General features: G+C 35.3%; 1 protein-coding gene across 1 annotated transcript in view; it reads left to right on the top strand.

The window, feature by feature from the left end:
• Nucleotides 1-26,095, top strand: part of SNTG2 (syntrophin gamma 2) — a 293,650-nt gene that overhangs the window by 126,056 nt on the left and 141,499 nt on the right. The window contains exons 3-4 of the mRNA XM_074864709.1: nt 12,775-12,831; nt 12,919-12,976. Coding sequence (XP_074720810.1) covers nt 12,775-12,831; nt 12,919-12,976 — 115 coding nt within the window. The remainder of the gene's footprint in view (nt 1-12,774; nt 12,832-12,918; nt 12,977-26,095) is intronic.

Below are 26,095 nucleotides of genomic sequence, written 5' to 3'. Positions count from 1 at the left end.
GGACTAGATGGATTCAGGTACCAAGGCATGTTTGGTCATGGCTATATTTAATGTAGACGAGTGACTTGGCATCCACATCCCACAGTGCGAGAGATGGAGAGAAGGAGAGAAGGAGAGAAGCCAGCGTAGTGGTTCCCCACATGACCTCCCTGCCCCATGGCAGGGGGACAGGGCAGCCCAGGAGGGCACTGCTAGAGTCAGCACAGTGGTCTTACACTTACTGATTGAGTAGAAGGGAAAAGAATAAAAATAAAGGGTTTTCAATCTTTGTCTTCCAGCCTATTCTAGCTGTTGAAAATGGGCCTGTTTCTTAGAAAAATTTCCACAAAATCTGAAGGAAGATGGGCTCTTTCCAGTGTTCTGTCATTTTCTATCATGTGCTTCAGTTTGATGTTTGGAAATAATACATGCATTCATTAATATTTTCATTTAGACTGGCACAGAAAAGAGAAATATGGTACATACGGCATCTTTTTCCAAATATATCCATTTATATCACTGAGCGTGGAATGCTTCAAGCAGAATCTCCTTCTGAAATCCCTTTAGTACATTGTTCATTAATATATATATATAAGCATATATATATAAAAATGGTTTTCCTAATGAAAGATCCTTTATTACATGTGCCAGTCCTAGGTGTTAACAAGCTGGTAATAATGATGTAAAGGGTAGACAGTGACAGGTGGATATAAAAACAGTACCAAAAATAAGGAAAACAGTATCAAAAATTGCCTTCTCATGTTGCCCATTAAGCTCCAGTCATGTCATTTTATAGGAATGAATAGCAAGACATAAGAGCCCTTTCCAGAGATAAACTTTTCTGTTGAGTCATGTCTTAAAAGAATCTAGAAAGTTTTATATGTCAAGAGCTATCTCATACCTAAAAGATGAGTATTTGACCATATAATTTCAAAATTAATGATACTTTCAAATGTAATTTAGAGAACTATTAAAACTACCAGATTTTTTTTCAGCTGTTAATAGTTGCTGTAAGCAGCATTACCCCTCCTGTTACCAAGCAGTCTATTCTCTTATACAGTTGTTGGCATGCTGTTCTTTTGTATGATGTCTGTGTCTTATATGTTTTAAAATTTATATTGTATCTGCTTTTAAATATATTCTTGCGTGACATCATCCTTGGAGTTCTTGAAAGTTTCTGCCTCACTGGTCTTTATTACAATACTGATGACTGAGACGTTTTAAGGCCCTCCTCCCCCCCACCTATATGGTTATAAGGCTGTTTCAGTCCAGAGCTCTTCTGGAATAGGCTTTCTCTGAATTTCTAACCCCATTTGGAACTACATATAAGCAAAAGATACAGACTGAATTTAAGAATATATTACTTGCATTGCTTTCATCTGTGGACTATGGCTATCAACATCTGAAGGTGGGGCAAAATTATTTCTGGTTATTCACATCTTTAACAGCTTCTTCTGCAGTGCAGTTTGCCCCAGTGCACAGAACATGATACTGTTCTGAAATAAAGCTCCTGTCTCTGAGCGATATGCTTTGACGAGATGCAAACCCACTGGTCATGCTGTGGTCCTCCTGCAGAGTAAATGGTATTCCATGAGGGTGATAGTGACAGGGAGGAAGACAGATAGATCACACCTAAATACAGCTTCTAACCCAGAATTTCAATTCTGTCCTTCCATTGTTGCAGCTATGTGAATTTCATCCCTAAAAATTGCTTTTGATTTTCTACCTAGCTAGTGGCTCAGTGCACGTAAATCTTAGTCTTTCACAAAAAGTAGGCTGCTTTCTTAAAAGCAGTTTGTTTGTCTTTGGACATATGCAAGCTTGTCCAGTCAACACCTATATGCTCCAGTGTTTTCATGCATCAGAACAAGACAAAAGTTTTGCTCAGATGTGTGCAGTTAGGCAATGTGAATTTCCTTTCATACTTAAAGCGTTACAAAAGTGAAAATTTTAGTGGCCTTCTCAGGTTTACAATTTGTTGTTCAAAGACAAAATACATTTCCAAAATACATATTCTTCCACCGTAGACTAAGTCCAAATGCGACAACCAGCCTACCCACTCAAAGAACTCCTTGAACATACAAGCAGATTAAACCACCTGTCAAGCACTTAGAGGGTAAATCTGCCTTCTCTTTCCATTGCTGGTATGGTTGACACTGGTCAGTGCATTGTTTCTCAGAACTTAGATGCTAGAGAATATCATGGTCAAATTATTACCCCAATTCTTAAACATAGTGGTAGGTATTACTGAGCGAGTATTGCTTTGAGAAACAGATAATAAAATCTTTGACAATTTGCAAAATAAAAGGTCTCAGAAATACAGGAATATTTCATGTTGGTATCCTGGCCAATTACAGTTTTAATAATTATATTCTGTCTATTTAAATGTATCCTGAAGTTTCATGCAGGGCACTTATTCTTCCTCTAATCTCCTAGAAACAGAAAACAAAACAAGCCTACTGTGTGGTGTGCTATGGAAGGTACGTGATTACTTCTGCTTTGTAGCACAGCTGGACTGAGTGATCAAAATAGTATACGCATTGAATACTTTGGAAGCCTTTAGAATGAAGAGCTTTAATAAACTGTAGATACTATTAAAGAATATCGTTAGCAAAACAAAATGGTAGTTAAAAAGCAAAAAAAGTATTAATTTCAGCTTTCCTGTTCAGATTGATAATTAGTAACACTTTCCTTGCCTATAATGAAATAAAATTACACAGCCATCATACAACCAACTGTGGCTCTGTATTTATTTTTTTTAGGTTTTTTTTTAAGCCTGATACAGATATCTGTCTCACTTTAGCCTCAAACCATAAATAAATTATTCTGAAAAGAAAAAAAATATATATAGCCTGCAGGCAACTAAAAAGTGAAGTTAGTTGTTTATATGTTTGTATGTTTGACTGAGACATAAATACTGGGTTTTCAGCTGCATATGTGCATGACAATATCATTAATGTCACAAAAAGATAGTGGGTTTTTTCCCAAAAATACTGCAATGAAGTTTTGGCAAGAATGTCTGGAGTAGAATTTTCTTTCATAGTTGCTTGCAAAGCTAGTGTGGGTTTCTGTCCAAATTTTGTAGCCATGAAATTTTGTCATTGCATAAAGAGTTCAGAACTGAGTCAGACCTAAAATCTACTGAGCCCATTGTCCTTTTTCCAACAGCAGCTGTTTATGTTTTCATAGAAAAGCTAAACAGGGCAAGCATATGTGATGCTTCTCTTTACACTTTCCCTACCCCAAGTTATTCAGTGCATTCTTGAGCAAAATGCAGCTTTGTATTGGCTCTTAACAGATTTAATTTTGCTATAGTTGTTCAATAGCCCCTTGAACATGTGTACACTTTCAACATCCAGAATTTTTTTCTCACCAGGCTCTAGAATCTACTACATATTGCACAAAGAATCATGTCTTTTTGTTCGTTCTGATCCTAGTTCCTAATAGTATCATTTGATGACTCCTAGTTTTTGTATTAGAAAAGGCTATAAAGACTGATTCCCGTTCACTGTCCTCTTGTGCAGCTTACTGTATTGTAAGAGCCTCTTGCTACCTAGTCTGTTTCTTTTCCGGGATAAAGGGTTATAGATTATTCTGTTATTCCTTGTACAGGAGCAGTTTTGCTCTTCCATCATCCTTATTGGCTTTTTCTGAACCTTTTCTAGCAGTCTCAGGTAAGAACGGACCAAAATGGACTACAACTTTAAAGGTGGGGTGAACTTTGGATTTCTACAGTGGTATAATTATGTTCTTCGTTCTTTTTTCTAAGACTTACAAAAATTTGATTTGTCCTTTTGACCACTACTGAACACTGCACTGATGATGTCATGGAACCATCTACTTTAACCCCAAGGTCTTATTCCTTAATAGAAATGCCTGATTCAGAAGTGATCCTAATTCCTTATATAAACAATGTACATGGCAAAAATAATCTCTCTCACTAGCTTTGATCTGCTATTGTATTTTGTGTGGTGTTTTGTTGCCTGGTTACATCTTTTGTAAGTTGTTCTGCAAATATTTTCAGTTCACTTATTCTTCCTTTCTCAGTAAGCAGCAAAGTTAATCTTACTGCTCCTACATTTTATTTTTTTTTAATTCTTCATGAGTTTTTTAAATAATGCAGATTGTAACATGGGCAACAGTGGAACTTTGTTGGTGGTCTTCCTTCATTGTGAGAATTGTGCATTGAATCCATCCCCTCGTTTTCTGTTTTCCTACTTATTTAATTAGCAATACATCTGTGCAATATAGTTCCTATATTTCCATAACATGCCTTTAAAAAATAGTGGTATCTTCCAGGATAGTTCAAGTTCATAAAGTGTCTGCCAATTCTGTTCTTTGTTATAGTTTCTCTCACTGTCTAGAGATTTTTTTTTTCCCCTATAGTTTCTTCTAACATGTTTAGTGCAGGCCTTAAGTTTCCTAAGCCTTAACTGGAACCTTTTATAAAAAAATGGTATTTTATTTTCAGTGTTGTAGTCTTCATGTATTAAGGCTTTATTGAGAAATAATCACTCCAGTGCTCCTGCTTTGATTCATCCCTGAGTTCTTTTAGGACTAGGGTGAATGCTACCTGACCCTGATGATTTGCTACTGTTAATTAGTCAATTTGCTTCTAAAGAGGTTTCAAATTCACACAGATCCATACATCCTTTGTGCTACAAAAAATGTTGGAAGTATATCTCTAGTTTCTTTCACAGTAATGAAAAGTGTTCATTTATCTTCCCTTTAGTAGCCTTATTTTCTCTGAGTAGTCTTTATATCTTCATCATAAATTGTCCCTGCGGTTTCTTTGGCAGACCTCCTGCTCCTGATAGATTTGAAGATTTATTATTAATTTTGATTCTTTTTGGCAGTTGTCAGAACTCTTTACTGTTACTGCCTAATTCTGTTTTTCAATTAATTTGCTTATGTTTTTTTTCTTGTCTTCATTTGAATGTGATGTCCATCAGTCTTTACATGTAATAACCTCTCTTAACCTCCTCTTTAGCCATGCAGTTTTCCTTTTTCTCTTAATTAAGCCCTTCTAATGAGTGACATTCATTGGCTCTGTGCTTCCAGTGTGGTAGCCCTAAGTACTCTTCACACTACCTATAAAGTTTTAATTTTCTTAGCTGCCTCCTTTATTTTTCCTTTCAACAAGATTCCTCATTTTTGAATAGTTCCCTTCTTGGGATACAGTTGTATAAATGTTGAATGTAAAGTACATAGCAGTTGCTATTACAGAGAACCTTTTCAGCTGTAAAAATTTTAACCAAATCCTTCATGCTATACTCAAGACTAGGGCAAGTATCGAGTCTAATCTTGTGAGGTCCATGAAGCAGTGACTGATAGAGACCTGTTTTTTGTTGACTGCATTATATATCCTTATGTCCATTTTGCTGGAGGTTAAGTGAAGTCTGTTGCCACCATTACATTTCTCATTCCTGTGGCCTCTTCGCATATTTCACTGTTGCCATCCTAGCTGAGTGGCCACTAATACAGACCTTTGCTTGCATTTAACTTGGAATCTGTTGTTTTACTTGAGGTAATTGGGTTATTAGTTTTATTTGAGGCTAAGTTCTCTGTAGCACAAGGTATTTATTCTGCTGTTTATCTAGCCTATTTTACCTTTCTTACATACTTTACATCCAAGTATTAGATTCTTCTTCTACCTCTTCAGTGTGTTTATACCTCTGTTTAGTTCAGATTTAGTGCAGTTTTGGTTTTGTTCCTGGTACTGTTTTACATTTCCTGTTCGTATTATTCCCTCCCTGACCTGTCCTTCACTTCAGGATACAGACAAACTCTGTTTATATCCATAATAGAAGCATCATCTATAATTATACTGTTTTTTGTATCTGTCATCTTTTCCAATGGTAGTTTAACTCTTTAGTTACAGCCATCCTGAATTTTAAGTACCAGCAGCTTTGGGTCCTTTATAGTTCAGATTAAGTCTGTAACTCCTGTATAGCCTGCCTTTGTTTCAAAAATGCCCACAATTTCTGATGAAACTGAACCCATGTTCCTTGAGCCATCTCTTTAGGCAGGCATTAAAACCCTGCCTGTCTCCCCAGACATGCAGGAACTACTGAAAGAGTTGCAGAGAATCTTACTATAGAAGTCCAGGTCTCTAGCTTCCCTTTTTGCTACCTAATTTTCATCCCTAGGACTTACTTCCTGTGATTCCCTATATTTTTGGTACAAATGCAGACCAAACCTCCCTGGTGCTTCTTGGGCTAGGCAGGATTCCTGTGGGATGTGCCACCTTGCACATGTTTGGTCAAACATTTTGGAGTTTTCTCCCTGGAGTCATAAACATATCTGTCTAATTGTTTGGTGGTCATATATGACCATTACAGCTGTCTGGGATCGCTGCTTTAAGGGCATTCTCACATCAAGAAAATGCATTGATGTCATCCATTATGAGAACTACCAATGGAATTACTTCCCACATGATCAACTTATTGCATCCTGCCAGAAGATGTGACTTGTGGGTTCTGCTGTATGATGTTCCTGAAAATCTTCCCAATGAGCTGGATATATATGCCCCCTTCCTCTGGGGAGGGTACTCTGATCTCTGATACTAACACAGTAAACTGGACAACTCTCATCTTCCATGAATTCTGCCTTCATTTCTTCTATCAGAAAAGATGTAAAGACAGCCCTTTGAAGCTGATTTCTGTGTTCAAGAGATTTTCAGCTTTCTCTTTCTGATGTTGAGCACCAGCAAACAGTAAAGGTCTGCCAAGCATTTCCCAACTAACATATACTCTGGACAGACAGACATTTACTTTTGTCATTGCCTTTGCCTCCTTGCTTTACACTCATGGCTGGGCATCAGCATTCTTTCTGATTTCTGTCCCTATAGATCATTTTATGAAAATTTCAGGTTAATTTCAATGTACGTGCCTGGAATCAAATACTTGATGGAAACTTTATTCTGTCACCACTACAAATGAACATGAATTTTGTATTTTAGACTGCACTTGAAAGCTACTGTATGCTCACACAGTTGTGTTTTCACAGACATCATCTTAACCATGCTGAAACCTGTCGGTTGAGTATTGAATCCAAATTTGTATAGATTAAGTTTTAAAACAAAAGATTCTTGATAAAATATCATCAGTTTGTCTTGTCCTTCCAACTCTGCTGACAGCCTGAAGGAAGAATGTGGGAGGCATTGGCCTGCCAGCCTTGCACAGCCTGTGAGAAAGAGCTAGGCTTTGATGAAAAACAGGCCTTGGAAGAAAGATAAGAGGCTGTTGAGTTATGCCAAGGTGACAGCGAAAAACAACGGACAGCTGCAACACTGAACTGTGGAAAAGTACTGAACTGCGAGAAGATGCTACCGCGAGAACAGCGTGTGAACGAGAGGGTGATTGGTCTGCACAGCGCGTGCTAGAGTGGTCTTATGCTGATAGGAGAAAAGGTTGATAGCTGTCTAATTGCTGATTTGTTAAGTATGAAGTAAGAGCTTTACCGACAGCATCTGAGAGCATAAGTATGTATCATTGTAACAATAAACTCTCTCTTTCTTTCTGGATTTCATCGGGAGTCCGTGCCTCAGTTGCCACAGAAGAAAGCAGAGGCAAGCAGACAGAATTACCAGTAAAGTAGTCCACGTTCAGGACTTGTGTTACCAGTAGTCACTCAAATGCACAACCAGCAAATTCTGATTTGGCAGACAGTGGTGTTAGTTGGATTTGCTTTCATGATACCTGAGTTTGGCTAAAATTTTGACTCACAATTATCAGAATACGTTTGTACCAGTATTAGTATATTTATTATATATTTTGTAAAATGATTTATTAGTGTGATACTGTGAGAATTGTATCTATAGTGCCAGCTATAGAAGCATCATCATTTAGAGTATATTATATTAGTATATATACTAATGCTGATGGTAGTAGTACTTGTAGGGATAATTAGAAATAACTTTAAATCTGTGCATGTAGTTAGTGTATGTTGGTGTCCTTTTTCTTTCCATTTATTGTGAGATCCGTCATACACAGGTCTACGTGACTTCATCTCTACTAGAAAATAAAACACAGGTGTAGCACACATTCAGCATTGGCCACAGTTATCTATAACACATGTGAGTGTGCTCCCTGGCTATGTTTAGACTTGTGCCAAATTGTCTATACTGGGTGTTAGTGTTCTTGCTGTCTCAGTGTTGGCCAGTGTCAGTTATGACTCTCTTTAACAATGCGTCAGACCAAATCAGGAGATGGCATGTGTCATGTAGTGTCCCAGTTAGGCAGTTTGGATGGTAGTCATAATATTTTTAAGGAATGAAAATTTAGTAGTGTGGATGGGAGTTTTACTGTGTTGCTTTGCTGGAGAAAATCTTTCAGCCTGCTTTATTTTAGCATAGGCATGGCTTGTGAGACTGGAATTGTAAGACAAATAGTCTGTTCTTTGGTTTGAAGGAGAAGTGAAAAATACCTTCCAGAATTTTGAATTACAAGATGGGGAAGAACAAAAGCAAAGAAAGGTCCTGAGAAGAGAATGGGACCACAGCAGGATAAGTTAGAGGGGACAGACAGAAGAGATGCAATAAAAGAGAATAATTACTGTTTAGCTCATTTCCCTCCAAAACCTGAAATTGAATTCTGTAGTGTCTTGCTATCAGCAGGTATCTAATGTTGAATCTCCTCTAAATTACCCACAGACTTTTTTTTTTTGGCTCAAGTAGTGAGCGTCTACATTATGAACTTAAGGGTCCAAATGAGGGACTAAATGGAAACTAGCCTATAGTGAACCATGTGAATTTGTGTTTTTCCCCCAAAAATTATTTTTTAATTTCCTCCTTTAAAATAAAGTTACAAAGTCAAATATTAGAAAGGTAGAAATACCCAGACTATTGAATCTTGAATCTTATCTTTGTCTTGTCTTTTATGTTGGAAGATATGCAGGGAATGAGTTGAGGGCTTACAGGAACAAAAGGGTAGTCTCAGTAGCTAGTGGTGAATGATTCTTGCCCTGAAATAGAGGTGCAAGTTAATCCTAGATGTCATGTACATAAACTAACACCAAATTAACACTGCTGATCAGGAATTACATGCATCTTATCTTCTAATGTGAAATTATGATCTGTTAAAATGCTGAATGTTCAAAGCTAAGGCTAAAGCTGGTCAACAAGATACTTTGAACAGATAAATTTCATACACGTACTTAGAAAAAGCATTTAAGCATTTCAGATCACTAAAATAGGATTAATTCTCCCTAAACCTTTGTGTGTTTCCATTCTTGCTCTGTAGTATGAGGATACTTCTGGCAGGTTGTGAAACTATTTTCATTTATGTGAATGTACCTAAATATTCTATTGCTTACTAGCATTAAAAAAAAAGCTCATGACTATTTTAGTAATACTCCATTTAAAACTAGATTAAATTTGTGTTTATGAAATAACATGACAGATCATGCTTTCAATAAAGATAAAAAAATATCTGTACACTCCAAGGTCTCAAGGTCATATTAATATTAAAAATGTTTTTTAAAAAAATACAGTTATGGTGTGTCATACTACAAAACTTTAAAATCTTGTCTTGTGTCTCTAGTCTGAATGTGTCTGTTCTCCACTTCAAGTCACTGAAATTTTCACTGTATCTGTCTGTAAGATTTGGTCGTCTTCTGCCAAGGAAGACACTTCAGAACTGCTTGATCATCCCTGAAAAGTGCTTAAAAATGCTAAATATATTTAACTCCTGGCATCTGTTTCACTACTACACAAATCTCTCAAGCTGTTTGGCATTCTTGTGGGTCTTGCCTGCTACCTCTCCAATTTATTTGCATCATTTTCAAAATATGTGTATCAGAACTAGCTGTATTATTTAGTGTGTGGATCACTGCCAGATACAGAAATAATTTACAGTCTCTCTACTGCTTCTAAATAGTCTCCTGATGATGTAGGATCACACCAGTGATTTTGGCTGTGGCATTATGCAGGAACATAGCTTTTTCTCATACTCAGCATGACTCATATGTTTGGTTTTTTTGCAAGACCACCTTAGCCAGATGGAGTGCTTTTCTCTATTTGTTTGAGCTGTTTTCATTGTTACAAGGATGACCTTAAATGACCTTGACTTTGAATTGCTGTGTGCATAGAACCTATTCCGTTCATCATTATCTTATGACAAGTCTTGTTCTTTACAAATATTACTGAAATTAATTTAGATTTTTTTTAGATCCCTGATTTTTTTTTTTTTTTAATAATTGAAGTACTGTCACCATTCCACAAGAAGCATATCCACAAAACAGTAGTTTTATCTCAATTACATTTTGATTTGGAATCTTTTAACTAGCCAATTTACACATGCTTAAAATACACTGTATTATTTTGAATAGTTCTATGTTTTTAGTCAAGTTTTTGTGGGGTGTCAGATCACTGCTTTATAAGAGTTATTGCAACAGTGGTACTCTGTCATAGAGATTGGAAATTTCATAGCATGTAATTTGAAAAGGTTTTTTCCATAGCACTTTTCTCCTTTAAAATTATTCCTCTTTAAATATTTAGGAACTGGTTTTACTGTTATTGCATAATGGAATGGATGGTTCATTGCCAGATTTACAGCCATCTGACCTTAAAGCATTGTAATATAATGAAGATCCATGGCTCTGTTTATATGTTTTCAATATTAACGCAGTATTACCTTTCTTTTAATCTTCTGGAATTGTACACTGTTCAGTTTTTTAAAATTTAAATTCAATAACAAAAATTATCTATAGAACATGAAATGTGATGTTTGGTCTTGTATGACCGCTAGTCATAGGCATAGCAAATTATATATGCTCACAGGCTTTAAATAAGTTTGTATAAATGATCTTGATTATGACACTGGATTATACTCAGCTTTTGGCATTTTGTTTGGCGATTTGAACATCATTAAAAGTAGGAAGTTTTTTCATTTTTTAAATGTAGCTCTAATTTAAAAAGCTGTTAAGTAGGAAACGTTTAGGTTAATGTTTAATAACTTCTTTTGAGATGTCCTTTAATAGGAATATTTGAAGCTCTATAATAAGCAACTCCATGAACTATGAAAATACAAATATCAAGATTATTCCAATATGTTATGCAAATAGATTGCTTCATAGGGCTACAAATTCAATTATATTATCAGTATTATCAATTACAATGTACCTATCTGCCATATAAAAATACACATCAGTTATAGCTGGATGTATAAGATGCCAATAAATAATACCTTGCTTGTCTTTTATGAAGTGGCTAACGTTGTCCATGTGGTGTATTTGTATTTGTTGTCCAATTATGCTAAAGCAATCTAAACTGTCAAAATATTTATTCCATTATCCCTATGTGATGGGATATATTGGGATAATCTGTTTACAGGGTGTAAGTATAGGTGGAGAGAAACATGAATTAAATAAGCAGAGAGGATTTATGTAATAGAAAATGACTCTTGGGTATGAGTCACTGAATTTAAATGTGGAGACATATTCTAATACAGATTGGATCTGAACTTTCCCAATGCATATGATAATTTTGTTCAAAAGTTTTGATGCAGTTCAAAATGAAGAAAAGAACCTATGAAACAGATTTCAATAAAGCTGAATTGTATCATCTGAAATTGAATCATAGAAACATTTCTACATAGTTCAGGTACCATGTGTCATAATACAATAGTTTTCCATTTTTAGCACAGACTGGTGTAGTATAAAGTTCATGGAAACAGAAGAGAGAAATTTTGAAAATTATATATAAAAGTATTCTTAACTATTTTTTACCATATACATTAGTTTTACCCTCCTTAAATGATACTGAAATTTATGATTTATTGTATTCCCCTTTCCCCTGAGTCAATATCAATATATGTCTAGTAAGGTGAGTGTTAGAAAAAAAAATGAAAATAACTTGTTAATATAAGATTATGGTCTTGACTACTGAAATCAAAATTTATATTTATCTGAGTTACTGAAATCATAAAATACCCAATCAGGAATTACACATATAGGAGTAATCTCATATATCACATCTGATGTACAGAAAAAAAAAAAAAAAAAAAGATTTTATGTTGTGTTCAGGAATTACTATTCTTCTAGGTGGTGAAAAGGGGCATTCTATGCTGTACTGTACAGCGTGTTGCAAAGAAGTTCCCCTCAACTCTATAATTAGTGTCAACAGATTAAGTGCTATTATTATGTTGTCAGGCACTAAGATTTGCACATTAATGAAATGTCAAATTCAGCATACTATTAAACATATGATACGTTGCTGTAGAAAAATATTGATAAATGTTTATCTTCTTTTTGCACTTAAACATGAAATGCAAGAAAATAACCATTTGAAGCAGATGATCACTAGAAGTCTTGGCATATGCTGCAAAAAAAATGGTATAGGTCTGAAGATATGGATTAGAAAACATTGGTATTTGTGATGGAAAAATTAGAATCATATCACATGCATACATGATAGCAGTTAAAGAAGGTAAATCAGCTATGAAAATGCACAACTCAAAGCTCTTAATATAGTTTTCTCATTAAAACTTTTATGAAAACAAAGCAAAAGCATGTAAAAACCTCTGTTTAGGAAAAATATCACTTCAGCAACAGAAAAACATACTAAAAGTCTGCATGCACAATTCACACACAAGTTCTGCTCACTATGGTAAGGAATTAAATAAGTGCCTATAAATCAGTGTTGAATGATACCCAGAACTGAGCTTGATCACTCAGATTCTAGGGTACCTTTGAGAATTATTTTTTTTTTTAAGTAAAAAAGTTCAGAAACATCTTCTGTGCTTATTCAGATATTGTGTTTTCACCTAAATTTATCTTTTCTACAATTTTTTAAAGCACAGAGCTGTTACACTTCGTAGACAACCAGTTGGTGGCTTGGGCTTAAGCATAAAGGTATGGATAACTTCTCATTTCTTCTTTTAATTTTTAGTACACTTCAGTCTTAATTGAGATCTCATGGTTATTACACATCTTTTACAGGGTGGTGCTGAGCACAAAGTGCCTGTCGTCATATCAAAAATATTTAAAGACCAAGCAGGTAACATATATTTATGTTATTTACTTATGTAGTAGTGTAGTATATGTGAGGGTTTTTTTTTTTAAATTAAATGTTCTTTGAACTGAAAATGAAAACACATGTATGGCTTATCCTTTCAGCTTCACACTATTTTTAAGCCTTTCTATAAATGTCCAAAGGGTCGATGTGACTTTGTGTTGAATTTAAAATCTTCAGTCTTTAGGACCTGTACTTGAAATTTTACTGGTAAGTATTGGTTTCAGAAAACATATTTTTTACTGCAGTAAGACAGTTGTGTTTTAAATAAAATATTAAAAGTTAGTTGTGAAAACAAAACTATTACATAGGAAATCTGTTGATGTACTTAACTTTAATAACCCAGAGGATAAAAAAATCTGACATATTTTTTCTCCACACAATAATTCACTGCTCTGTGGTATGATTAACTGTGCCTAGTTGCAAACAGAGAGTGGTTTGTAATATTTATTATGGTGATGATAACACAAGGACTAAATCAGTGTAGTCTAACCCAGCTAAGTGTTACATTGACATTTATCTAGCAAAAGGAGCCTTTGGGGGACCATGTTCAGACCTTGGACTGATCTTGGCAAATGGGAGAACTGCTTTGGAAAACAAAGGGGCCCTTCAGTAAGGAAAAGAACTTTTGCACATGGGTGGGCAGTGTTTTGCAAGGTGAACTAAGGACCTTAGGTGATCAAAATCAAAGTCATATTTCTTGGATGGACACGAATATGGGGACTGCTTTGTTCTTTTCTTTGCTGAGGCATTCTTTTACATATTTGAAGATTTGTCATGTTTCTATGGGAAGTTTCTATGTGTTTCCTCTCTTCTCTAGAGTAAATCTACCCATGTCATGTAACCTTTCCTGTAAGAAAACACAACACTGCACTGTGACCCTCAGTGCATGTCCTGCTCCTTAGAGGACTCAGAGCCACTGACATGGTCCTTTGAACTCATCAGCCTCTCTTCCTGCTTTGCTGCAGTGGAGATGAAGCACATTTGCTTGGCACCATGCTGAGCCTTGAGCTTTACTAGATTGCAGGCTGTGCTTGTTTTTCTCCTCTGCATTTTCTTCAGTGGGTCCCTATTTTGCTTGACATGTAATACCCAAACTTGGTAACCCATTTTCAGCTGATATCTAGAGAATATTGAATGGATTTGCTATGCCAGTATCCTGTTGGAAAGGCTGTTTCAAGTTTCCTGTGTACAGTATTTATATATATTTCAGTATGATAATTCCTTTTACAATATTGTTTCTGCAGTGAGGAAGAGAAGGTGTTTTTATGTCAATTGCATTATTGTGTATGGAACAATAATAAGCACCTTCAATACACAGCATAATAAACCATGCTAAGAAAATAAATGCATAATAATAATAAAATGAATATAAGCATTCAGGTCTAAGGAAAGTAATTTAGGAAATTAATGACCAACAAGGTAAGCTATCTCCTGCCCTCTTAGGACATAGTACTTTTAATCAAGGTTAGTAGTGAGTTTGTATATAAAATACTTCTATGCACAGTTTTGTACATTGTAGGTAGTTTTTCATCAACTGCATTTATTTGTAGATTAACAAGTGCAACAACAATTTTATGGGGTCAGCTGGTTACTTCAAATCTGAAAATCTCTCCTTAGAAGATACTTGTTTTAAGATCTTGTAACCTTGTGTCCAAGGAAGCTCCAGAGTGAGTAGCAGTCATAAGCAGAGGCAGTATCATCTCTGTATCACCATCTCTGCTGTATCACAGAAAGCCCACATGCAATGTTCGTGGCTGAATCAGTGAATGGCATGAAGACACTGACACACCTGGCAAGGTATGAAGAAAGTAGTCTATATAGTATCAGTTATGCCACTGACATGAAGAGGAGAATCTCAGCCCTGAATTCAGTGTATGCTGAGGTTGGGTCAGGTGAATTCCTGAGGTCCCTTGTAGCCTGAGTGATTCTGCAACTTATTTAGCACTGCAGATGCTAAAGATGAGAGATAGGTGATATGAATGCTTTTTGTGGCACATTGCTTCCTGCACTCCCATTCTGGTCACTGAATGTCTGTGCAACAGAAAACAGTGTAGAGTTTTTGTTTATTTGTTTCTTCTGGAAAATGAATATTTCTAAAAAGCATCAAAAGATTTTGAGAACATTTTTGGAAGTGCAGAATCTTTGTGTACTGCAAATCTTTTTCTTTTGATATGATTTCAAAAATCTCAGTGTCGCTGTTCTTCAGTGTAGGAAAAAGATAATAACAAAGACTATTCACAGCATTACTTTGGTAGTATCATATTTAATTGGTAATTAATAGTATTGAAGAGAATATGGCCAAATTTAATTCACAAGATGACCTTCAGGGAATATTTCTGTTTTAAGATTCTAGTGCTTTAATGTTAGAGAAAACAATCTGGTAATACTATTTAAGACAAAATAACAACAGTGTTCTAAAAATATGTGCATTCCTTCTCCCTATATATATACATGAATGCACACATATGCATAATTAAATATATATATTTACGTATAAAAGGATATCTGGAAAAATATTTGTGTTGGATATAAAGAGAGAAAATGTTAAGCATGAGGGAGAGATGAGACTCATACAGATTTATCTCAAACTAAATTTCGGACTGAACATCTGTATGTTCATAATGTGAATAAATCACCAATGGATTTTCATCATACAAGGTACTAATAATGATGAAACTGATAGGCTAGCTTCAAAGGTGGCTTTGAGTTAGGATTAGTTGCTGCTTCAAGCAAGTATACTGACTTTAAAAAAAAAAAAAAAAGTTTTATCATGCAGTAACAATTGAAAATACATCAGTTACCTGATGAAAAAGGGAATTCTTATCAGGAATTGTACTATGAAGAATTTTACTATTTTGTGTCCTTGAGTAAAATATCTGAATTTATGTGAGTGAAATTATCCTTAACTGACTAAATTACTGATTTCCTAAATGTCTGACAACTTGTGATACCTTTTGTGAAATTTAATGCCTGTTATATGACAACACTGCAAAATCATATTTCCAACCTTATTTTGTTTGGATACAGTACTATTTTGTAGTTCCAAAGCTAGAAGTAGAATAGAATAAAGCAGCTGCTGCTTTTTTTATATTGGTACAACCTTTGTGTATCCTAAATAATGTCAACTATATTTGTACTCTTTATTTTCAAATATAGGAGAAGTGATTTTGTTGGTATTGACCTAAGCAGCAGCTGAAGTCATCTGCACTTCAGTTGCTGAGATAGGGTGAACATTTCAATTGGATTTGATTTCATTATTCAACACGAGCACTTCTGTAGCAGCAGTGGTAATAAATACTATTCTTACAGTTTTGACTGGCTTAGAGACCTCTCAGCTATGATCATTGTGTTTATAACTTTCAAATTAAGTTTAACTTTCAAATTAAGTTATACTAGATCACTCTATTCAATAAGTTCACTGAAACATACACAAAATCTCAATTCAAGAGCATATATCTTTACATTTCTAAAAGACAAGATTAAGTGGTCATTCCGTGCTGGAGACTAATGTCCAGTGTATTACAAATCACAGTAAAGAATGTCCTGAGTTTTCCCCTCAGCACATGCCCTCCTCAACAGTATTAAGAGCAAGCAAGTTTCGCTAATGCAAATGACTCATCACCGAGTTTATGCCTCTTAAATTTTTCTGTGGATTCTGTCTTCCGTTCTAACAAAAGTTATATTTTTTTCATAGAACCAAAACTTATGCTGAAGTTAATTTAAGAGGGACAAAAGTCCTGTACCAGACAGAATGAGAACAAGTAAATGCAAACACATTTCTAAATTCAAAAGTAAAGTTATATAATTAGGTGCAGAGTAATTTTAGTCCAATAGGTAATTATTTCACTTCCAAAGAAGAATTTTTTTGTCTTACCCATATGTCAAAACATCCAGTATACTCAGTGTATTAGCAACATTAATAATAATCTCCCAGATTATGAAAAGATACTATTGATGTTGAAGCTTCTCAGTAAGATTTTCTAAGACTGATTCATGCTTTCTCTAGGGTTTTTTAAATGTAATTTAATACAGTATTGCTTTTCGTCTATTTTCCTTTTGAAACTGGCTTAAGATAGAGTAAATCATTGTACAATAGTTGGTGATTTGCTAATAGCTTCTATGTGTGTATTATTTTTATATACATTCTATAATTAGTATTAACAGTTTATATATGGTAAAGACTGCAGTAGGTTTACAGTCAAATAGATGGAGAGTCCTGTTCTCAGTCAGAGATGTGTAATTGAGTATCCTGAACTTTGAATGGAATCAGATCATTCAGGCTTACTTTGTATGGTGAGCCTGTAAGATATTTTGTCAGATCCATTAAATACACTTTAAAGAATCCTTATACATAATATATGGGTAAAGTGATGAGCTTTCGTGTGTTTACAGCTTTATTTCTGTTATCTGTTATTCCCATTTTTAATTACTAAAGAATCTTGATGAAATTGTGCAATCTAAAGGGTAGAGACTGTAAAAAAAAAAAAAAAGGACTTTGAAATCTAACCTCATCGTACATACGAGTGACTTGCTGCATACAGTATTGGAACTTTTAATTGTATAAACATAAAGCAATCAAATTTCCAGTTTATGTTGCAGAATTATCAAGTTAGCAATCACATTTTGTTACCTTGATGCAGCTTTCCATTTTTGTGAGACCTGCTGTAAATAATCTGGCTACGCTGTGAGCTCTGCTGATACCTCATATAATGTGTGGAGTCAGACCAGCAGCAATGGTGAAACAGAACAGTGGGTTCAGCTCACTGAGACGTGATGAAAATAGTTAAATAAAATTAATGAAAACCTAGCAGAATAAGGATAGTTTGCATTTTGCCAGTTTCCAAAAAGATCCTTTCTTGAGAGCCAAAATTAGTTAAAAACCTTAATTTGAAAGCATTTTGCCACCTTCTGTGATAAAGGGTGACTTATAACTTGCATTCTGCTGTATTGAAAAATCTTCTGGTTTATGTGTTTAGCCTGTTTCTGACTGGGGATGCCAGGCAGATCCCTGGCAGGATTGGAACAAACTCAGGACATTCATCCACTGAAACATTCTTGACTTAAAACAGTGTGCTCTGCAAACACAGACTGTGTCCAGGTATCACATCCTGGCTGCCTGCGTTCAGGACCATCTGTTTGGAGGACATGGTGTCACTTTCATGAGGGCTTTTAACAGTTTCACTTACACTTATATGCCAAGCAAAGATGGTTTAGTATGGAAGCATATGTGATAGTTCCCCTGGTCATCCCCCAGGGTGGCATAACTAGGGTAACCAAGCCTAGTGTGAACAAGTTGGTGAGCATGATGCGAGATTACAGTTAAGCTACACAACATGGTTGTATTTGTAGTTTATGTTCTTCATCCCTACAGCTGTACTCATCTTTGCTTACTCAGCCTTGGAGATTCATTCCACTGAGCCAGCAAGGTCAAGATTAAGGATGAGTTAAGCCCAAGTGGAGGTATTTGCATTTATAAGGAAGTCAGAATGGATCCAAAATTTGTGTTACGCCTTACGCTAATGAAGGTGAAGACTGAACATCTTTGAACATAAGAAAGGCCTCATTTGAACATAAGGCATTTGAAGCTGGATGGTATTTAATATTTGTACACTGTTTCCTAATATCATTTACAAATTTCTTAATTTTTTAAAGGATTATTCATATTTTCTATCATTAATTTTTAATTATCTTTGCCAGTGTTATTTTTCTTTATTACTGGAAAGCTAATGATATCTGAAGATAGCATCTGCTCACTGTTCTCTCTCTTGGACCTATGCCTCCAGCTCTAAATTTATTTTCAGAAGGAATAGAAAAACATTCGTAGCATTTTGGATTTCTTTTTTTATTGTTGCCTCCTTGAGACTAGGCAGGCTACAAAAAGCAGTACCTCTTAATAGAAAGGACATCTTAATGAACTGTTAAAGATCAGTCAGCAAGTAAATGGAAGTGCTTTGATCCCTGATTCAGGAAAGAATTTTTATTCAACCTAATAGTTAAGAGCAATACTTAAGGTCCAATGATACAAATAGCAGTCGTATATTTAGTGAGAAGCATATAGGTAGATGAATTCTTGAGTTGAAGCTCTAGAACAATTTGTACTACTGGGATTTGTTTTAAGGGTTAAATGCTGAAGCAAGAGACTTAAATTATTGACCTAAATCTAAAGAACTCTTTCGGTAGAAGGATGCAGAGAGGTAATTTTTGAGTGTTTGTTTAACTGAACAGGCATATACTTAAAATAACATCTCGTAAATGTTTTTAAGATGGTAATGTTTTCATGGTTATAATGAAATGCGTATTTTTATGCATTAAAATTATTCATAAATAATTCCTGGACAGAAGAAGATTTAGGATGAAATATTTGTAAGCTTCACTTAGAAATTTTGTATTGTTGTAGAATTTGTATTAATTTTTTTAATGGGGTTTAAAACTTTGATGAATCCAGAACTCATTTTTACAGAGGAAACTAAAGCATTCCCATTTTAGGTAAATTTTAATTTTTTTTTTCATTCCTTAGGTTTGGCTAAAAAACAGAAGCAGTGAATTAGCTGTCCAGCTCTAGATTTAGGCAGTTGCTGATGTACTTTCCTAAAATGAGGCTTTATATGTGTATACATATATATGTGTGTGTGTGTCTAAAAACGTGTGCATTATGTTCCTGATACTGAATAATGCTTTTCTGTTAAGTGTGTAAAGAAATTGTATTCAAAGAGTATATTAATGAGCAAATTCTTCATGCACGTGAAGAAGATCAACTTTCAATAAAAGATATTTAGTTTTGCTTAACAGCTATGTTAAAATATAAAAATGTTTCTGGAAATTGTATTTCCGTTCTGTAGGGTTTTATGATGAATATTCTCTTTGGAAGGTGTATTTTTCAGTTTATGAAACAAAAAGGTAGATATAAAAATCTGAAAAACATTATTTATAATTTCAGTGGACCTCTAATGTTATGGTTATCATTCTTGTACTCTAATCTAAATAGGGAAAGGTATGAAAAATGCATTATATTGTTTCAGTTGTCATCTGTTCCAGGTAGCAGTTGAGTGAATAAACTATGGCCTTAGGATGCCACTGACATGTACAGTTTCTGTTCTTTCTTCCATTCACCTACCTCTGATTGACAATGCAGTTCCCTTATGAACTGCAGAAATCTAATGAAACAGCACTTAAAGTTACTATTTGAATTTTTTACCACTACAGGCCAGGCTGAAGAAAAAGGTTAATGATAATTATATTGTGCAGAGGAATTAGAGAACTGTATAGTATGTTTTCATTCAGATAATATGTTCAGAAGTGAACTGCCTTAAGTCCCTCTGAGGATGGATGGTATTTTGGACTTTGGATTTGGAGCTTGCTTTTAGCACAGTGCTTTGGTACAGAAACTGGAGAAGCAAGCAGCCGGACAGAAATCATCTTGTAACTGTAACAAAGATTCCCATTGTATTGAAAGGTACTAATTTAAATCAGAGTAAAGCTCATTCAGATTATTTTGGGGCTGAAGCAGTCAGGAATCATACAGAATATGTGATGGAAAGAGCAAATGTAATGACTGTTCTGCTTGGAGATAATGTCACATGGAATAATATGAGAAATTTAATAACATCCTTTGGCAGTTTCAGAAAAGTTCTTTGGTCTTTTCACTGTTCTTATCTTCCCTTACTGATTTCTGAACTAAAGACTTTTTAGGCAATTTTAGGAACTACATCTCTTCTCTTCTTGTAACTCATTTAAACCATGTATTTTTGCTACTTTTGGCATCCTCCTTTAGTCTCCGAGTTTGTTTTCCAGTTATCACCTCTACAGCATTTAAAACTTTTTGGCATACTATAGCAGAATTTAATGGAATCTTAGTTACATATTTTGGAAGAAAAGATTGAAGATGCCAGATTATAATTTATTTCCTTATATAATGTTACCTATTCATAACTTCTCTCACTTTATGTTATTCAGCTCAGAAAGCCTTTTACGTGTGATATTAATCATATGTCTATTAGAGCTAATCTTATGCCTTAGAATATTGCAATTGTGTGATCAGATTCATTTTCCTTTACATGGTACTACATTCCTTTAGCAATTTATTCTAGTGATTAATTAATTTTAAAATGCACACAACTATTTTTACTTGAAAAATATTGTATTAATTCTGAAAATATTACCAAGTTTAGATTGATTATACACATAGAATACCTAGGAGCTTCTAACACTACTAACCGTATTCCTAAAAATACCACATTTTTGCAATTTTGTATAGCTTTTCACTGACTCTTAATGGAGTGTTAGCTATGCTTGGCTAGTAGAACTTTTTTTTTAACAAAAATTTAACTTATTCATAGTTACAACTATTGCTTTTGCCTCTTAATTATTGCTACTTATTTCTGAATTCTGTCCACATAAGATGATGCACAAGTTTTTTTACTTTTATTTTCAAACTCAAAGGACTTACTAGCTGTGGTTAGGCAAGTATCCCAAGTAATAAATGACAGTATTAACGTAGCACTTCCAAGTTTTCTGAAGATACATTTTAAAAAATTCTGCTTTGCTTTTCTTACAGTTACATCTTAGCTGCCATGACTTTTCTTAAAAAGGCAAAATTTTAAACTACTTAGACTATTAATGTTCTAATTTTGTTTCCTTACTTTGAGTATTGATACTTTTCTATAAAGGCAAAATCAAATGATCAAGAACTAATTTACTAAATGCATGTAAAACTGGAAGTATTTTTCTCTAGCGAGAATTCATCATGATAACAATTCCTGTGGGCATTCTCTGCTGCAACATCTACAAGTTAATCTGAGCTACATTAGGCCTCTTTCCTTCATTAAAGTAACCTGTTATGTCTAGGTTTTCTTCACTGAGTTCATACTATAATGTTACTTGTTTGGAAATGCTTACAGGAATCACAGTACCATTTGGGTTGGCTCAAGGATCTTGCATCAAGACATGCAAATACCTGGACTTCTGCAGGAAACTCAGACCATCTGAATGTTCTTGTTTTCTAAGGCAGGTCTAAAGTCTGTTTAGTCACCATGTATGCTGGTATTTTTTACAGATCATGTGATAAACTGGAAATGCAGCTTATGTCACAAACCTGTTTGCAATCAGAAAACCATCCAAAAGCCTTTTAATAACTTTTGCTTTAGTTACTGCTAAGAGTTAAATGGTAGAAATAAACCTGAACTTCAAAACGTCTTTCTATACTGTCTTTAAAAGCACATTTAAATAAAAATAGTGTCATGCCCAGGACTTTTCCAGATTCTAGTCTTCTCAGTTTTGGTATACATGCAGCCATTGTCCCCACCAGGTCAGTAAAAAAATGGCAAATTTTGTCTGTGACATTAGGCGATAGTAACAAAATGGTATTTTGAATTTAGCCTCAGAAAACAGTTATAATATCATCTGCCTTCTAAAAGTCATGGCAGGGAATAAAAGGATTTGGGTTTTAAAGTTAAGGTTCCTTAATGCCCATTGGTATGCTTTTGGTAGTCCTGACCCTTCCCTCCTCCAGGCTGAACAGTCCCAGCTCTTTCATTCTTTCCTCACATGAAGAGGTGCTCCAGTCCCTTCATCTCCATGGCTCTTCACTGGACTTGCTTCAGAAAGACCACATCTTTCTTGTACTGGGGAGCCCAGAACTCCAGGTGTGTCTCACCAGTGCTGAGTAAAGGGGAAGGATCACCTCCCTCCACTTGCTGATAACTCTCCTCTTTATGCTGACGAGGTTGCTGTTTCTGAGAGCCCGTTGATTCATGGCCAGCAAGCTGTCCACCAGGACCCTCAGATCCTTCTCAATGTCCTGTTGACAATAACAGCAGTACTTTTGTATACCCAAAATATGACGGAGTCTACAGTACATTTTGTAAATTGGTCTTTTCCAGGAACATGTGCAGTTGTTTGAAGTGCCTTTCTCATTCTCAACACAAAAGCCATTTCCTTTCCAGTAAATAATGTCAATTTATTTAACAGTAGTTTCTTAGAAATTATGGAAAACACAATAGTGGTATTTTCAGTGATATAAAGCCAGAAATTAATATCACAAACTGGCTTGGAATTTGACTATTGAGACAAACATTGCTATCACTGTAAAAAGTGATAAATCATCTCAAATTCCTCATAACTTGTTCCAGTTGAATCTCAAATACAATAGTGTCTTCTGGAAGTATACTTTTGCTTACACTCGTGGTAAGGCATTAGTTCAACAAGGAATTCGTGCCTTGAGCAAAACTTATTGACTCAGAAAACATCAATTTTTGCAGCAGCAGTTATTTTATGGGTTTCTTATCCAAGTATTCAGCCAACCTAATCTTGTCTAGTTCTTTGGAATCTGATGCAACTACATATCATGATACGGTAAAAGGTTTAGTACCTAGAGTGATTTTATACTAGTGTAAGATCAGAATTTACAGTGTTTAGATACAGTTTTTTTTCCTCTTGGCAATATTATGTCAGGTAAGGTCTCTTGATTTTACAGATTCATATGTTTGTCCTCTACATCTGTCTGTAGTACTGCAGTTATCTTGGGGCAGTAAATAAATAAATAAGAGCTATAAAACTATTTGGAAGTATGTACCAGTGGGGAAGAGAAAGGAAGCCAAAAACAAAATTAGGCAATTCTTAATTACATTACAAAGTCCAGATTTTTTCTCTCAGCTTTATTGTCACCACAGAGCAGCAAGAAATCATATTTAATTAATTGTGTTCATTTCTTTAAAGGATTTCATTTTTTTGTATGCTTTCTCCGATTTTCCTATCCTAATAACTACACAATTTCTATATGGAACAAGATAATAATTTTCACTTTTGAGCACAGGATTACCATCTTTTTGCTATAATTTGTGTTTTCCCAATTTTTCCCATATTAGAGCTTCTAAGAGCAGTGGCAAAAGTAGTTGTCTTTTGACCAATATACCCGTTCCGTCTCTATTCCTACCTCTTGCACACATCAGTGTTTCAGCTGGGATCCCTGCCCATGACTTTACCAACCATTCCAGTGTTACAAGAAAAACACAGCCGTATGTTGTCTAAAGGACCCTACCTGGTGCAGTGGATAGAACAGAAAAAGACTAGGTTTGTTAGTACTTCTTTAATGGAACAAAACTGGAAGAAATTTACAGTTGCTAGCGTGTACATTGTCCTAGATAATTCTTTGTATCAGTTGCATGCACATGCTGCCATATGCCAAACTGTAAGGAAAACTATGTCCAGAGCGATCAGTTCTTGTTCAGATGTTTGGATGAAAGGTAGAGTCTTTCAAGGTGATGCTTGTGGTGCCTGTGCATTGTTATAATTCATGTTCTTCTTCATATAGTCCAAGCTGAAGAGAAAATAGTTCTGACTTCCCAGGCCAAACCAGTTTTGTCTTGTGTTAACTTTGCAGATACAACACTCTATTCTATGCAGCTATGCAAAGTGCCAGCTAAATTACTGTTCTGCAGGATGTCTTCAGCTTTTCAACAGTCCCTTAACCTATTCCCAGAGTAGCATTTTTATTCAGTGGTCTGTAAGTCAACAGGAGATTCATTATGCCGTTAAGGCATTCATGATCAGGGTATTCAGGAGGATCAGTGGCAATTTCTGTAGCACTGCTGAATAGCCTACTCCTTAATTCACATAAGGCCCGTTATTATCTTGCCAAACCCAAGCTCCCTGCCGCATCCAGTCTTTGCCTATTCCTGTGTCCAGTACCTGTCTCACCTTTGTCATCCTGTGCATCTCTCACATGGAATTGATTCATACAATGTGTTGAGCTTCAGTGCTTCAGGCTTCTGTACACTTAGATCTGGAAGTGACTTCTTGATGGGTAGATATGGTACTTTTAGGAACACGAAATGATCTCCATCTGCTTGTTCCATAGGCACTGAGAAGAAGTGGAAAGGGAAGTCCCAGTTCCCCATCTGCCACTTAATTCAGCATAGGGAACCTGGCACATCAGAATAATGACATGGGTATTTCATGAAACGCATTGTATTATTGTGTGACTTACAGCTTTTCTTTATATGATAAACTGGACATGTATAAAGAGGAAGAAAACTAAACTAAGGAAACCCCATGGTCAGAAATAGAAATTTTGAAAGTTTTTATTTTATTTAAACAAAGAAATGAAATTTAACTAACACCTCTAAAGAGTTTTAAAAATGCCTCTAAAGAGTTATGTTCAGTTTTTAAAATTTCCCTAACAAGGTAGTTTTCAGCATTTGGGTTCATATAGTTGTGCTTTAAAACATAGATTGCAAAAGTAGAACTGCTTGTCTTAAAAAAAAGAAAATAAAGTAAATAGCAGCAGTTGTATCTTTACAGTCATGACTGTACTTATGTCCAGTTCGTGGGATAAGAGGGAAAAATACATCTGGGTAACTCTGAGTACTCTCTTGCATCCTATATACCAATTTATCCAGCCTTTCCTTTTTATTTCATCTAGTTTCTTAACTATTCCTTTATTTGGTTATGCAGTGAAATACTTATGTATATATTTAAAGTTAAGCTTATGAATTGAGAAGCCCATGAAGTTAATGCAGCTCATTTGTGTGCTTTACGCAGCATGTTTCTGTGCATCACTAATAATGTCAGAGGACATAGTACCTGGTATGATTCTTGTGTGATTCAGGAATTCAACAAAAATTCAGTGAAAATCATAGAATCATTGAATGGTTTGGGTTGGAAGGGACCTTAAAGATCATCTAGTTCCAAGCGCCTGCCATGGGCAGGGACACCTTCCACTAGACCAGGTTGCTCAAAGTCCCGTCCAACCTGGCCTTGAACACTGCCAGGAAGGGGGCAGCCACAAATTCTCGGGGCAATCTGTTCTAGTGTCTTGCCACACTCACAGTAAAGAATTTCTTCCTTCTATCTAATCTAAATCTACCCTCTTTCAGTTTAAAACAGTTACCTGTTGTCCTATCCCTATACTCCCTGATAAAGAGTCCCTCCCCATCTTTCCTGCAGCCCCCTTTAAGTACTGGAAGGCCACTGTAAGGTCTCCCCAGACCCTTCTCTTCTCCAGGCTGAACAACCCCAACTCTCTCAGCCTGTCCTCATAGGGAAGGTGCTCCAGCCCCTGATCATCTTCATGTCCATCTTCTGGACCCACTCGAGCAGGTCCAT

This window comes from Strix uralensis, chromosome 3, assembly GCF_047716275.1.
Source record: "Strix uralensis isolate ZFMK-TIS-50842 chromosome 3, bStrUra1, whole genome shotgun sequence".
Taxonomy (NCBI): Eukaryota; Metazoa; Chordata; class Aves; order Strigiformes; family Strigidae; genus Strix; species Strix uralensis.
This window is presented reverse-complemented; position numbering and strand designations above follow the sequence as displayed.